This window comes from Elephas maximus, chromosome 2 (genome assembly GCF_024166365.1).
Source record: "Elephas maximus indicus isolate mEleMax1 chromosome 2, mEleMax1 primary haplotype, whole genome shotgun sequence".
In the NCBI taxonomy this organism is placed as follows: domain Eukaryota; kingdom Metazoa; phylum Chordata; class Mammalia; order Proboscidea; family Elephantidae; genus Elephas; species Elephas maximus.
Window position 1 is genome coordinate 281512 of NC_064820.1, and position 16694 is coordinate 298205.

A 16694-nucleotide genomic window follows, 5' to 3' on the forward strand; every position below is an offset into this window, starting at 1 on the left:
ATCTGTCTCTCACACACACATGTATTTATCTGCCTCTCTCTCACAGACACCATGTGTATTTATCTTTTTCTCTCACACCATATGTATTTATCCTGCTTTTCCATTTAATATACTGTGATAATTTTTTTATTTATTAAATTATTTGATTATATATTATGCAGATGTCCGTATCTGCTGTAATTTAGTTTACTCTGTTTTGCTGTTACACTTAGATGGTTTATTTTTATTAGCATATGCATTGCAGTGACTAATTCTGTAATAAGGAGCCCTGGTGGTGCAGTGATTAAGTGCACAGCTGCTAGTGGAAAGGCTGGCGGTTTGAACCAACCAGCAGCTCTCTGGGAGAAAATAACCTGGCGATCTGCTCCCGTAAACATTACAGCCGAGGAAACCCTATCAGGTAGTTCTGTTCTGTCATTAGAGTTGCTATGAGTCGGAATCAACTCGATGGCATGTAGCAAACAGTCTGTAATGTCACAGGAGAATTTTTTAGAAGTGGAAATTTATCAGATGAAGGGGTAAACATGTCATTAATACTGTTGGTAAATATTACAGATTGATTTACCACTTTTCCAGCCATGGGCTGATTGAAGCGGTCATTAAAGATAGCTAGCAAAATGTCAAAAATGAAAGGGAACGTGTAAAAATTGATATCCTAGGAATTAGCGAGCTAAAATGGACTGGTATTGGCCATTTTGAATTGGACAATCATATAGTCTACTGTACCAGGAATGATAGCTAGAAGAGAAATGGTGTAGCATTCATCGTCAAAAGAACATTTCAGGATCTATCCTGAAGTATAACGCTGTCAGTAATAGGATAGTATCCATACGCTTACAAGGAAGACCAGTTAATACGACTGTTATTCAAATTTATACACCAAACACTAAGGCTAAAGGTGAAGAAATGGAAGGTTTTCATCAGCTTCTGCAGTTCAGTCTGCAATTGATCAAACACGCGGTTAGGATGCATTGATAATTACTGATGATTGGAATACGAAAGTTGGAAACAGAAAAAGGATCAGTGCTTGGAAAATATGGCCTTGGCAACAGAAACAACGCTGGAGAATCATACAATGGAATTTTGCAAGACCAACGACTTCTTTATTGCAAGGACCTTATTTCACCAACGTAAATGCTGGCTATACGCTAGGAACTCGCCAGATGAAATACATAGGAATAAAATCGACTACATCTGTGGAAAGAGATGATGGAAAAGCTCAATATCATCGGTCAGAACAAGGCCAGGGGCCGACTGTGGAACAGACCATCAATTGCGCCTATGCAAGTTCAAGTTGAAACTGAAGAAAATCAGAGCAAGTAAAGGAAAGCCAAAGTATGACCTCGCGTATATCCCACCTGAATTTAGGGAGCATCTCAAGAGTAGATTTGACGTGTTGAACTCTAATGACCGAACACCAGAGGGGTGTGGAATGACTTAAGGAATGTCATACATGAAGAAAGCAAGACGCCTTTGAAAAGACAGGAAAGAAAGAAAAGAGCCAGATGGATGTCAGAGGAGATTCTGAAACTTGTTTTTAGACGATGAGCGGCTAAAGCAAAAGGAAGAAATGATGAAATAAAAGAACTGAACAGAAGAATTCAAAGGGCGGCTCGAAAAGACAAACTATTATGATGATATGTGTAAAGAGCTGGAGGTAAAAAGCCAAAAGGGAAGAACATGCTCGACATTTCTCAAGCTGAAAGAACTGAAGAAAAAATTCAAGGCTTGAATTGCAATGCTGAAGGATTCTATGGGGAAAATATTAAACGACGCAGGAAGCATAAAAAGAAGTTGGGAAGAATACTCAGAGTCATTATACCAGAAAGAATTGTTCAACGTTCAACCATTTCAGGAGGTAGCATATGATCAGGAGCCGATAGTACTGAAGGAAGAAGCCCAAGCTGCACTGAAGGCATTGGTGAAAAACAGGGTTTCAGGAATTGACGGAATATCAGTTGAGGCGTTTCAACAAACGGATGCAGCGCTGAAAGTGCTCACTTGCCTATGCCAGGAAATTTGGAAGGCAGCTACCTAGCCAACCGACTGTGAGAGACCGTATTTATGCCTGTTCCCAAGAAAGGTGATCCACCTGAATGTAGAAATTATCAAACAACATCATTAATATCACATGCAAGCAAAATTTTGCTGAAGATCATTCAAAAGTGGCTGCAGCAGTATATCAACAGGGAACTGCCAGAAATTCAGGCCGGATTCAGAAGAGGACGTGGAACCACGGGTATCATTGCTGATGTCAGATGGATCCTGGCTAAATGCAGAGAATACCAGAAGGATGTTTACTTGTGTTTTGTTGACTATGAAAAGGCATTCGACTGTGTGGATCGTAACAAATTATGGATAACATTGCAAAGAATGGGAATTCCAGAACACTTAATTGTGCTTATGAGGAACCTGTACGTAGATCAAGAGGCGGTTGTTTAGACAGAACAAGGGGTTACTGATTGGTTTAAAGCCAGGGAAGATGTGCATCAGGGTTGTATTCTTTCACCATACCTATTCAATCTGTATGCTGAGCAAATAATATGAGAAGGTGGACTATATGAAGAAAAACAGGGCATCAGGATTGGAGGAAGACTCATTAACAATCTGCGTTTTGCAGATGACACAACCCTGCTTGCTGAAAGTGAAGAGGACTTGAAGCACTTACTAAAGAAGGTCAAAGACCACAGCCTTCAGTGTGGATTGTACCTAAACATAAAGAAAGCAAAAATTCTCACAACTGGACCAATGAGCAACATCATGATAAACAGAGAAAAGACTGACGTTGTCAAGAATTTCATTTTACTTGGATCCACAATCAACACCCATGAAAGCAGCAGTCAAGAAATCAAAAGACGCATTGCATTGGGCAAATCTGCTGCAAAGGACCTCTTTAAAGTGTTGACGAGCAAAGCTGTCGCCTTGAAGACTAAGGTGCACCTGACCCAAGCCATGGTATTTTTAGTCACATCATATGCATGTGAAAGCTGGACAACGAATAAGGAAGACTGAAGAAGAATTGGCGCTTTCGAATTGTGGTGTTGGCGAAGCATATAGAATATACCATGGACTGCCAAAAGAATGAACAAATCTGTCTTAGAAGAAGTACAGCCAGAATGCTCCTTAGAGGCAAGGATGGCGAGACTGCGTCTTACATACTTTGGACATGTTGTCAGGAGGGATCAGTCCCTGGAGAAGGACATCATGTTTGGCAGAGTACAGGGTCATCGGAAAAGAGGAAGACCCTCAACGAGGTGGATTGACACAGTGGCTGCAACAATGAGCTCAAGCATAACAACAATTATAAGGATGGCTCAGGACCGGGCAGTGTTTCATTTTGTGCATAGGGTCGCTGTGAGTCGGAACCGACTCAACGGCACTTAACAATGACGACAACAACAGTGAAACGTGGAATTTTGGTATACCTGGAGGTTCACCACAGACCTGTAAATTCCTTTTTTTTTTTTTTTTTTGGATTGAACAGTACACGTGTTGTTTTATAACATTGGTTAACAACACCACAACATGTCAGCACTCTCCCTTCTTGACCTTAGGTTCCCTATTACCAGCTGTCCTGTCCCTTCCTGCCCTCTAGTTCTTGCTCCTGGGCTGGTGTGCCCCGTGAGTCTCATTTTGTTTTATGGATCTGTGTAATCTTTGTGTGTAGGGTGAACCTCAGGAGTGACTTCATTACTGAACTAAAAGGGTGTCCGGAGGCCGTACTCTCAGGGTTTCTCCAGTCTCTGTCAGGCCAGTAAGTCTGGTCTTTTTTTTGTGAGTTAGAATTTTGTTCTACATTTTTCTCCAGCTCTGTCCAGGACCCTCTATTGTGACCCCTGTCAGAGGAGTGAGTGGTAGTAGCCAGGCACCATCTAGTTGTACTGGATTCAGTCTGGTGGAAGCCTTGGTAGTTGTGGTCCATTAGTCCTTTAGACTAATCTTCCCTTGTGTCTTTAGTTTTCTTCATTCTCCCTTGCTCTTGAAGGGGTGAGACCAGTGGAGTATCTTAGGTGGCCAAATTGCATTCTTTAAATGCCAGTAGGTGTGTCCTGAGGGTCCCTAGGTGGCGTAAAGATTGACAGTTCAAACCCACCCGGTGTTGTGGAAGAGGAGGCCTGGCAATCTGCTTCCATTAAGATTACAGCCAAGAGAACCCTGTGAATTAGTTCTAATTCTAGTTTGTGGCACTTGGGGTCGCCATGAGTTTGAATTGATTCAACAGGAACTAACAACAGTAAAAACGTGTGTCCTAAACAGACAGGAATTCTTACCCATTTCTACTTCTCACATAGTACATCTCTCTAGTAAAGAGGTGCAGAGATCCCCAGATATGATACAATTCAGGCACAATTTTCCCCAAAAAATGCAGGTAGTTTGGATTTCAGCCACACATGCATTCATGGGTGTGAAGTCTTCGCCCGAACGTGCTTGCTCAAGTCTCCATTACCCAAATGTAAGTTTCTGCACGATGGGACATAATTTTAAGAGAGAAAACTCTGTCCTAGGCCACCACGTTACCACAGAGCTGAAGACTAGGTGGATTTTTTTTCCCCTTTAAAAGGAAGGTAGATAAACCCTGAAATCACGTGTGTACCTCAGGTTAAGAAGGAAAACGCTGAATATTCTGATGGTGATTAGTGCTGTCTCTGAATTCAGATTCTGTTTCTGGCCAGCATGAATCATTTAGGTAGTTGCTTCTGGCCATCGCACTGTCCCCAAAATACAGTGGGAAATATGTCTGCCAAGTATACGTGCAGGCCAACGTGTATTTGTTTTCTTTGTTATGAAATTGAGGCAAGACTCATGGTTGTGCTGACCTTGTTTTCTGAGTCCAGACACAGCCTGAGTGATGCTGGCATTTCCTCCATGTGTTGTTACTGGGGACAGTAGACTGGCTGCTGGAAATGGAGTAGCCCAGACAGCTGGGGCTAAAGGCCACTGGGGTTGTGGAGCTTTGCTTCCTCTGTCTTCAATGTTGCTATTGTTAGGTGCCGTTGAGTCAGTTCCAACTGAGCGACCCTGTGTACCACAGAGCGAAACACTGCCTGGTCCTGCACCATGCCCACAATCTTTGTTATGCCTGAGCCCATCCTTGCAGCCACTCTTTCAGTCCATCTCATCGAGGGTCTTCCTCTTTTTCGCTGACCCTCTACTTTACCGAGTATGATGTGTTTCTCCAGGGACTGATCTCTCCTGACATGCCCAAAGTATGTGAGAAGTAGTCTCGCCACCCTTGTGTCTGAGGAGCATTCTGGTTGTACTTCTTCCAAGACAGATTTGTTCATTCTTTTGGCAGTCCATGGTGCATTCAGTATTCTTCACCAACACCACAATTCAAAGGCATCAATTCTTCTTCAGTCTTCCTTATTCATTGTCCAGCTTTCACATGCATATGATATGACTGAAAATACCATGGCTTGGGTCAGGTGCACCTTAGTCTTCAAGGCGACAGCTTTGCTCTTCCACACTTTGAAGAGGTCCTTTGCACCAGATTTGCCCAGTGCAAGAGGTCTTTTGATTTATTGACTGCTACTTCCATGGGTGTTGATTGTGGATCCAAGTAAAATGAAATCCTTGACAACGTCAGTCTTTTCTCCGTTTATCATGATGTTGCTTATTGGTCCAGTTGTGAGGATTTTTGTTTTCTTTATGTTGAGGTGCAATCCATACTGAAGACTGTGGTCTTTGATCTTCATCAGTAAGTGCTTCAAGTCCTATTCACTTTGAGCAAGCCAGGTTATGTCATCTGCATAACACAGGTTGCTAACAAGTCTTCCACCAATACTGATGCCCTGTTCTTCTTCATATAGTCCAGCTTCTTGTATTATTTGCTCAGCATATAGATTGAATAGGTATGGTGAAAGGATACAACCCTGATGCACACTTTTCCTGACTTTAAACCACGTAGTATCCCCTTGTTCTATCTGAACGACTCTCTCTTGATCTGTGTACAGGTTCCTCATGAGCACAATTAAGTGTTCTAGAATTCCCATTCTTCACAGTGTCATCCATAATTTGTTATGATCCACATAGTTGAATGCCCTTGCATCATCAATAAAACACAGGTAGATATCTCTCTGGTATTCACTGCTTTCAGCCAAGATCCATCTGACATCAGCAGTGATAGCTTTGGTTCCACGTCCTCTTCTGAATCGGGCCTGAATTTGTGGCAATTCCCTGTTGTTACAGTGCTGCAGCTGCTTTTGATGATCTTCAACAAAATTTTACTCACACTTGGTATTAATATTCTTCGATAATTTCTGCATTCATTTGGATCACCCTTCTTGGAAATGGGCATAAATATACATCTCTTCCAGTTGGTTGACCAGGTAGCTGTCTTCCAAATTTCTTCTCATAGACAGATGAGCACTTCCAGTGCTGCATCTGTTTGTTAAAACGTCTCAATTGACATTCTGTCAGTTCCTGGAGCTTCATTTTTTGCCAGTGCCTTCAGTGCAGTTTGGACTTTTTCCTTCTGTACCATCAGTTCCTGATCATACGCTACCTCTTGAAATGGCTGAACATCTACGAGTACTTTTTGGTATAATGACTCTGTGTATTCCTTCCATCTTCTTTTTATGCTTCCTGTGTCGTTTAATATTTTCCCCCATAGAATCCTTCACTATTGCAACTCAAAGCTTGAATTTTTTCTTAAGTTATTTCAGCTTGAGAAATGCTGAGCATGTTCTTCCTCTTTGGTTTTCTATCTCCAGCTCTTTGCACATGTCATTGTAATGTTTTATCTTCTCGAGCTACTCTTTGAAATCTCTGTTCAGTTCTTTTAATTCATCATTTCCTCCTTTTGCTTTTAGCTGCCCGACGTTCGACAGCAGGTTTCAGAATCTCTTCTGACATCCATTTTGGTCTTTTTCTTCCTTCCTGTCTTTTTAATGACCTCTTGCTTTCTTCATGTATAATGTCTTTGATGTCATTCCACAATTCATCTGGTCTTCAGTCATTAGCGTTCAACATGTCAAATCTGTTCTTGAGATGGTCTCCAAGTTGAGGTGGGATATACTCAAGGTCGTACTTTGCCTTTTGTGGACTTGTTCTCATTTTCATCGGTTTCAACTTGAACTTGCATATGAGCAATTGATGTTCTGTTCTGCAGTCGGCCCCTAACCCTCTGCCTGATGATATTGAGCTTTTCCTTTGTCTCTTTCTACAGATGTACTCGATTTGACTCCTGTGTATTCCATCTGGTGCGGTCCATGTGTATACTCACTGTTTATGTTGGGAAAAAAAATACTTGCGATAAAGAAGTTGTTGGTCTTGCAGAATTCTGTCACGCGATTCCCTGGCACTGTTTCTGTCACCAAGGCCATATTTTCCAACTACTGATCCTTCTTTGTTTCCAGCTTTCACATTCCAATCACCAGTAATTATCAGTGCATCTTGATTGCATGTTCGATCAATTTCAGACTGCAGAAGTTGGTAAAAACTTCAGTTTCTTCATCTTTGGCCTTAGTGGTTGGTGTGTAAATTTGAATAATAGTCGTATTGACTGGTCTTCCTTTTAGGCATATGGATATTGTCCTGTCACTGACAGCACTGTATTTCCAATAAGGTCTATTAAATGTTCATATAGAAAACTGTTTTGTAAACTGTTTAGACTTTCAGACTGACCCTCAGGTGTGTAACCTTTATTATGACCAAGATATTAACTCTCTGCAAATTGTAGTGTTTCTGCTTATTATAGGTCCTATAAGCTTTTTTTTTTTTAATTTTTATTATGCTTTAAGTGAAAGTTTACAAATCAAGTCAGTCTCTCACAAAAAAACTTACATACATCTTGCTCCATACTCCCAATTGTTCTCCCCCTAATGAGACAGCCTGCTCCCTCCCTCCGCTCTTTTTTCGTGTCCATTTCACCAGCTTCTAGCCCCCTCTAACCTCTCATCTCCCCTCCAGGCAGGAGATGCAGTATAGTCTCAAGTGTAGTATAGTCTACCTGATGGAAGAAGCTCACTCCTCTCCAGCATTCCTCTCCAACCCATTGTCCAGTCCAGTCCCTGTCTGAAGAGTTGGCTTTGGGAATGGTTCCCGTCCTGGGCCAACAGAAGGTCTGGCGGCCATGACCACTGGGGTCCTCCTACTCTTAGTCAGACCATTAAGTCTTCTTTTTTACGAAAATTTGGGATCTGCATCCCATTGCTCTCCTGCTCCCTCAGGGGTTCTCTGTTGTGTTCCTTGTCAGAGCAGTCATCGGTTCTAGCTGGGAACCATCTAGTTCTTCTGGTCTCAGGCTGATGTAGTCTCTGGTTTATGTGGCCCTTTCTGTCTCTTGGGCTCGTAATTACCTTGTGTTATTGGTGTTCATCATTTTCCTTTGATCCAGGTGGGTGGAGGTCAATTGATTTATCTTAGATGGCTGTTTGGTAGCATTTAAGACCCCAGACGCCACTCTTCAAAGTGGGATGCAGAATGTTTTCTTAGTAGATTTTATTATGCCAGTTGACTTAGATGTCCCCTGAAACCATGGTCCCCAGACCCCTGGCCTCACTATGCTGGCCTTCGAAGCATTCAGTTTATTCAGGAAGTTTCTTTGCTTTTGATTTAGTCCAGTTGTGCTGACCTCTCCTATATTGTGTGCTGTCTTTGCCTTCACCTGTAGTAGTTATTCTCTACTATCTAATTAGCAATTTTTTTTTTTTAATTAGCAAATGCCCCTCTCCCACCCTCCCTCCTCGTAACCACAAAAGAATGTTTTCTTCTCCGTTTAAACTGTTTCTCAAGTTCTTATAATAGTGGTCTTATACAATATCTGTCCTTTGGCAACTGACTAATTTCACTCAGTGTAACGTCTTCCAGGTTCCTCCATGTTACAAAATGTTTCAGATTCATCACTGTTCTTCATCAATGCATAGTATACCATTGTGTGAATATGCCATAATTTATTTATCCATTCATCTGTTGATGGGCACCTTGGTTGCTTCCATCTTTTTGCTATCGTAAACAGTGCTGCAGTAAACATGGGTGTGCATATATCTGTTCGTGTAAAGGCTCTTATTCCTCTCGGATATATTCCAGGGATTGGGATTGCTAGATCGTATGGTAGTTCTATTTCTAGCTTTTTAAGGAAGCACCAGATAGATTTCCAAAGTGGTTGTACCATTTTACATTCCCACCAGTAGTGTATAAGTGTTCCAGTCTTTTCACAGCCTCTCCAGAGTTTATTGTTGTGTGTTTTTTGGATTAATGCCAGCCTTGTTGGAGTGAGATGAAATTTCATTGTAGTTTTGATTTCCACTTCTCTAATGGGTAATGATGGTGAACATTTCCTCGTGTATCTGTTAGCTACTTGAGTGTCTTTTTTAGTGAAGTGTCTATTCATATCTTTTGCCCATTTTTTAATTGGGTTATTTGTCTTTTTGTAGTTGAGTTTTTGTAGTATCATGTAGATTTTAGAGATCAGGCACTGATCAGAAATGTCATAGCTAAATACTTTTTCCCAGTCTGTAGGTAATCTTTTTACTCTTTTGGTGAAGTCTTTGGATGAGCATAGGTGTTTGATTTTTAGGAGCTCCCAGTTACCAAGTTTTTCTTCTGCGTTGTTAGTAATGTTTTGTATACTGTTTATGCTATGTATTAGGGCTCTAACGTTGTCCATATTTTTTCTTCCATGATCTTTATCGCTTTAGGTTTTATATTTAGGTCTTAGATCCATTTTGAGCTCATTTTTGTGCATGGAGTGAGGTATGGGTCTTGTTTCATATTTTTGCAGATGGATATCTAGTTATGCCAGCACCATTTGTTACAAAGACTGTCTTTTCCCTGTTCAACAGTTTTGGGGCCTTTGTCAAATATCAACTGCTCATATGTGCATGGATTTATGTCTGTATTCCCACTTCCGTTCCGTTGGTCTGTGTGTCTCTTGTGCCAGTACCAGGCTGTTTTGACTACTGTGGCGGTCTAATAGGTTCTAAAATCAGGTAGAGTAAGGCCTCCGACTTTGTTCTTCTTTTTCAGTAATGCTTTACTTATCCGGGGCCTCTTTCCCTTTCATATGAAGTTGGTGATTTGTTTCTTCATCTCATTAAAAAATGTCGCTGGAATTTGGATCAGAATTGTGTTAAATGTATAATCACTTTTGGTAGAATAGACATTTTTATAATGTTAAGTCTTCCTATCCATGAGCAAGGTATGTTTTCCACTTATGTAGGTCTCTCTCGGTTTCTTGCAGAGGAATTTTGTAGTTTTCTTTGTATAAGTCTTTTACATCTCTGGTAAGATTTATTCTTAAGAGGAATTTTGTAGTTTTCTTTGTATAAGTCTTTTACATCTCTGGTAAGATTTATTCTTAAGTACTTTATCTTCTTGGGGCCTACTGTAAATGGTATTGATTTGGTGATTTCCTCTTCAGTGTTCTTTTTGTTGGTGTAGAGGAATCCAACTGATTTTTGTATGTTTATCTTGTATCCTGAAACTCTGCTGAACTCTTCTATTAGTTCCAGTAGTTTGCTGGAGAATTCTTTAAGATTTTCTGTGTGTAAGATCCTGTCATGTGCAAATAGAGATACTTCTTTCTTACTAGTCTGGATGCCCTTTATCTCTTTATCTAGCCGAATAGCTGTGGCTAGAACCTCCAGCACAGTGTTGAATAAGAGTGGTGATAAAGGGCATCCTTGTCTGATTACTGATCTCAAGGGGAATGCTTTTAGACTCTCTACATTTAAGATGATGTTGGCTTTTGGCTTTTTGTATTAAAAAAAAAAAAGAAAGAAAGAAAGAAACCTACTGGCTTTGTATAAGTATCCTTTATTATGTTGAGGAATTTTCCTTCCTTTCCTATTTTGCTGAGATTTTTTAGCAGGAATGGGTGTTGAAGTTTATCAAATGCCTTTTCTGCATCAATTGATAAAATCATGTGATTCTTGTGTCTTTTGTTTTATTTATGTGGTAGGTTACATTAATTGTTTTTCTAATGTTGAACCATCCCTGCAAACCTGGTATGAACCCCACTTGGTCATGGCGAATTATTTTATTGATATGTTGTTGAATTCTGTTGGCTAGAATTTTGTTGGCTAGAATTTTGTTGAGGATTTTTGCATCTAAGTTCATGAGGTACATAGGTCTGTAATTTTTTTTGTGGTGTCTTTACCAGCTTTTGACATCAGGGATATACTGGCTTCATCGAATGAGTTTGGTAGTATTCCGTCCTTTTCTGTGCTCTGAAATACCTTCAGTAGTAGTGGTATTTACTGTGAAAGTTTGGTAGAACTCTGCAGTGAAACTTACAGGGCCAGGGCTTTTTTTGTTGGGAGTTGTTTAATTACCTTTTCAGTCTCTTCTTTTGTTATGGTTTTATTTAGTTGTTCTACCTCTGCTTGTGTTAGTTTAGGTAGGTAGTGTGTTTCTAGAAATTCATCCGTTTCTTCTAGGTTTTCAAATTTGTCTGAGTATAGTAGTTTTTCATAGTAATCTGATATAATTCTTTTAATTTCAGTTGGGTCTGTTGTAGTATCACCCATCTCATTTCTTAGAGGGGTTATTTGCTTCCTCTCCTGCTTTTCTTTTGTCAGTCTGGCCAGTGGTATTATCAGTTGTGTTAATTTTTTCAGAGAACCAGCTTTTGGTCTTGTTAACTCTTTCAGTTGATTTTCTGTTCTCTATTTCGTTTAGTTCTGCTATCATTTTTATTATTGGCTTTATTCTGGTGTCTGAGGGTTTCTTTTGTTGCTCTCTTTCTATTTGTTCAAGTTGTAGGGTTAATTCTTTGATTTTGGCCACTTTCTTTTGTATGTGTGCATTTATTGATGAAAATTGACCTCTGAGCACTGCTTTCGCTGTGTCCCAAAGGTTCTGATAGGAAGTGTTTTCATTGTCATTGGATTCCATGAATTTCTTTATTCTATCCTTGATGTTTTCTATATAACCCCGTCTTTTTTGACCAGGGTATTGTTCAGTTTCCAACTTTTTGATTCCTTTTCTCTACTTTTTCTGTTACTGATTTCCACGTTTATGGCCTTATGGTCAGAGAAGATGCTTTGTAATATTTCAATGTTTTGGATTCTGCTAAGGCTGTAGAGTTGCTGTGAGTCATAATTGACTCGACAGCACTGAGTTTGGTTTTTTTGGTTGAAGGCTTGCTATATGACCTAATGTGTGTTCTATTCTAGAGAATGTTCCATGTGCACTAGAAAAGAAAGTATACTTGGCTGGTGTTGGGTAGAGTGTTCTGCATATATCTGTGAGGTCAAGTTCGTTGATTGTGGCATTTACATCTTCCGTGTCTTTATTGAGCTTCTTTCTGTATTCTCTATCCTTCACTGAAAGTGGTGTGTTGAAGTCTCCTACTATAATTGTGGCACTGTCTCACTTTTCAGTGCTGTTAGAGTTTGTTTTATGTATCTTGCGCCATCATTGGGTGCATAAATATTTAATATGGTTATATCCTCCTGGTATGTTGCCCCTTTAATCATTACATAGTGCCCTTCTTTATCCTTTGTGGTGGGTTTAACTTTAAAGTCTATTTTTCCAGAAATTAGTATTGCCACTCCTGCTCTTTTTTGATTGTTGTTTGCTTGATGTATTTTTTTTTCCATCCTTTGAGTTTTAGTCTGTGTCTCTAAGTCTAAGGTGTGTCTCTTGTAGGCAGCATATAGACGGATCGTGTTTTTTTAATCCATTCTGCCACTCTGTCTCTTTATTGGTGCACTCAGTCCATTTACATTCAGCATAATTCTGGATAGGTATGAATTTAGTGCTGTCATTTTGATTTCTTTTTTTGTGTGTTGACTGTTTTTCCCACTTAATTTTTTGTGCTGAGTAGTTTATTTTTGTCTTTTACTCGTTGTAGTTCGTTTTGTTTCTGCTGAGTCTCTTTTTTTTCTTGTATTTATTTTAATGAGCAGTTAGTCTCCTTTATGGTTACCTTAATATTTACCCCTAGTTTTCTAAGTTTGAACCTAACTTTTTTTTCTTTATATCCCCTTTCTCTTCTTAGGAGGAATTTCTAAAGTATTGTTTTATAGTGTGTTTTTCTGTATATATGCCTAGGCATAATTATTGAAGGAAGACATGATGAAGTCATCAGATGCTTGCACGTAAATGTAGAAATCATATGATGTGGCAACTACCAAGGTGTACTTTTCCAGGTGTGTTGTGTTGGTGACTCATACATGAGCAATAGTATCATGGATTGAATTATGTCCCCCCAAAAATGTGTGTATCAACTTGGTTAGGGCCTGATTCCCAGTATTGTGTGGTTGTCCTCCATTTTGTGATTTTAATTTTATGTTAAAGAGAATTAGGGTAGGATTGTAACACTGCCCTTCGTCAGGTCACAGCCCTGATGCAGTGTAAAGGAAGTGTCCCTGGGGTGTGGCCTGCACCACCTTTTATCTCTCAGGAGATAAAAGAGAAGGAAGCAGAGAGTTAGGAACCTCATCCCACCAAGAAAACAGCACCAGGAACAGAGCCCATTCTGTGAACATGGGGTCCCTGCACCTGAGAAGCTCGTTGACCAGGAGAAGATTGAGGACAAGGACCTTCCTCCAGAGCTGACAGAGAGAAAGCCTTCCCCTGGAGTGGACACTCTGAATTTGGGTTGTAACCTACTAGACTGTGAGAAGATAAAATTCTCTTGGTTAAAGCCATCCTCTTGTGGTATTTGTTATAGCAGCACTAGATGACTAAGAGAAACAGTGTTCTTGGTGATAGGATTTTGAGATGGTGAGTAACAAACTTAAGTACAGTCCTCTCAACTTTCCTGGTAGCAGCATTCCTGGAAAATTCAGAGTATATTAACATAAAGCCGTTTCTTGGTTATATACAAAAACAAAAGTGAGCTTCCTGGTTCGGGTAATTATAAACAGAGGGACTTCTACACGTTGTAGGACTGGGCCCAGGCCCCTGAATGTTCATGGCTCCTCCCAGTGGTTGTTGTGATGACCAAAACACCTCCAAAAATGTCTAGACCGCCCCCAGGGAGCTGTACTACCTTGTTGAGAACCACTGTTTGAGGGTCATCCCTTTCATTGTGCTTGTAGTATTATAGGTTATGAATTTTTCTGTTTCCTCTAACAATGCTTTTCTGTAAGTTTAATTCCTGTTGTTTGTTTTCAGGTACATGGACTCCATTTAATCCAGTGACTGTCAGGTCAATCATATGTAAGTAAAGATAATGTTGTTCTGCTTGTGCAGGCAGACGTGTGGGTTGCTTTCTGTCTATCCTTATTGAATATTGGCTGTGCTTTTTATGTCTCTGGCTTCATATCTTATTCCCTCCTAGAGCTCCAATTAAATGAATGTTGGACCTTTTTATTCTGCGCTCCCTGTCTCTCCACCTTGTCTTATCTCACTATGTAGGTGTGCTTTCAGTAATTCTTTATCTGGTGTTAATCTACTGTTAACGCCCGTCCTTCCAGTGTCTAATTTTAACAATTATATATATGCTTATATTTAATTTCTAAATTATTATTTAATTATATTTAAAGTTTTATCTGGTTGTTTTTTGTAGTCTCATTACATGTTCATTTTTGTGGTGAGACCTTTTATTCAAGTATTTTATATGGTAGTCTTTTACATCTTTAAGTTAATGTTTTGTTGAAGTGTAACACATATACAGTTATTTCCATGTTATGTTTCTGGTGAGTATGTGAGGACCTTGGTGTTGTTCTAAATCTGAGCATTGTTTCTGCTGATGCTCATTCATGGTGGCTGATTTCCCTGAAGTCTTGTTAGTTTTGCTGGCTTCTTTTGTGGGTTCATGTTTGGTTGAACTCAGTATGTGCAGATCCCAGGGCCTGAATGGTAAGCGTGTCCACCAGAGGGGATTTGCATTTATTTCTGCTAGGGCTAGATGTAACCAAGCTGTGACCATGTTGGTTTTTCGGTTTGGGTTTCCCTTACTGCATAGGAAACATGGGTTTGAGCTCAGATCCAAGAGAGGACAGGCCTGCAGTCTTGTCATTAGTTGCCATGGGTTGGTTCCGACTCCTAGTGACCCTGTATACAACAGAAGAAAACATTGCCAGATCCGGAGCCATTCTCGTAATCGTTCTTATGCTTGAGCCCACTTTTCCAGCCATGTGTCAGTCCATCTTGTTGAGGTTCTTCCTGTTTTTCGTTGACCCTCTACGTTACCAAGCATGGTGTCCTTCTCTAGGAACTGGTCCTTCCTGGTAACATGTCCAAAATACATGAGACAAAGTCTCACCATCCTTGCTTCTAAGGAGCAGTCCGGCTGTACTTTTTCCAGGATAACTTTGTTAGTTCTTTTGGCAGTCCATGGTATATTCAGCATTCTTTACCAACATCTCACTTGGTATTCTGTCAATTCGTGGAGGCTTGTTTCTCGGCAGTACCTTCAGTACAGCTTGGACTTCTTCCTTCAGTACCGTCAGTTTTTGATCATATGCTACCTTCTGAGATGGTTGGACGTTGACGAATTCTTTTTGGTGCAGTGACTGAGTATTCCTTCCATCTTCTTTTGACGTGTCCTGCGTCATCTAATATTTTCCCCATAAAATCCTTCAGTCTTGCAACTCGAGACTTGAATTTTTTTTTCGGCTCTTTCAGCTGGAGAAATGCCAACTATGTTCTTCCCTTTTGGTTTTGTAACCCCAGGTCTTTGCACATGTCATTGTAATTACTTTGCCTTCTCGAACCGCTCTTTGAAATCTTCTGTTCAACTCTTCCACTTCATTTCTTCCTTTGCTTTAGCTACTGTACTTTTAAAAGCAAGTTTCAAGAGTCTCTTCTGACATACGTTTTGTTCTTTTTTCCCTTTCCTGGCTTTTTAATGATCTCTTGGTTTCTTCATGTGTGATGTCATTCCACAACTCATCTTCAGCCATTAGTATTCAGTACATCAAATCTGTTCTTGAGATGGTCTCTAAATTCAGGTGGGGTATACTCGAGGTCATACTTTGGCTCTTGTGGACTTGTTCTACTTCCCTTCACCTTTAGCTTGAACTTGCATATGAGCAATTGATGATCCGTTCCACAGTTGGCCCCTACCTTGTCCTGACTGATAATGTTGAGCTTCTCTATCGTCTTTTTCCACAGATTCAGTCGATTTGATTCCTGTGTATTCCATTGTCGTTTACGTTGTTGAAAAAAGGTATTTACAATGTAGAAGTTATTGGTCTTATAAAATTCTGTCTTGTAATCTCCGGCTTCATTTCTGTCACCAAGGCCATGTTTTCCAGCTACTGATCTTTGTTTCCAACTTCCATATTCTAATCACCAGTAATTACCAATGCATTTTGATTGCATGTTTCATCAATTTTGGACTGCAGAAATTGGTAAAAATCTTCAGTTTCTTCATTTTTGGCCTTAGTAGTTGGTGCGTAAATTTGAATAATAGTCGTGTTCTCTGTCTTCAGTAGGCATGTGGATATTATCCTATCACTGACAACATTGTACTTCAGGATGGATATCGAAATGTTCTTTTTGACGATGAATATAATACCATTCCTCTTCAATTTATAATTCCTGCCATAATAGACCATGATGTTTTCCAATTCAGAATGACCAGTACCCACCCATACCAGCTAAAAAATGCTTAGGATATTGATGTTTATGCATTCTGTTTCATTTTTGACAGTCTCCAGTTTTCCTAGATTCATACTTAATATATTATTTTACGTTCCAATTATTAGTAGATGTTTGCAGTGGTTTCTTCTCATTTTGAGTTGTGCCACGTCAGCAAATGAAGCGTGACTCCAAATTAAGAGGACCACAGGCAT

General features: G+C 39.9%; 1 protein-coding gene across 2 annotated transcripts in view; it reads left to right on the forward strand.

Moving 5' to 3' along the window:
* The window catches only part of PDCD6 (programmed cell death 6), a 42466-nt gene that overhangs the window by 12032 nt on the left and 13740 nt on the right, over window positions 1–16694 (forward strand). For both annotated transcript variants that reach the window (XM_049859478.1, XM_049859488.1), the window contains exon 3: window positions 14068–14112. In XM_049859478.1, coding sequence (XP_049715435.1) covers window positions 14068–14112 — 45 coding nt within the window. The remainder of the gene's footprint in view (window positions 1–14067; window positions 14113–16694) is intronic.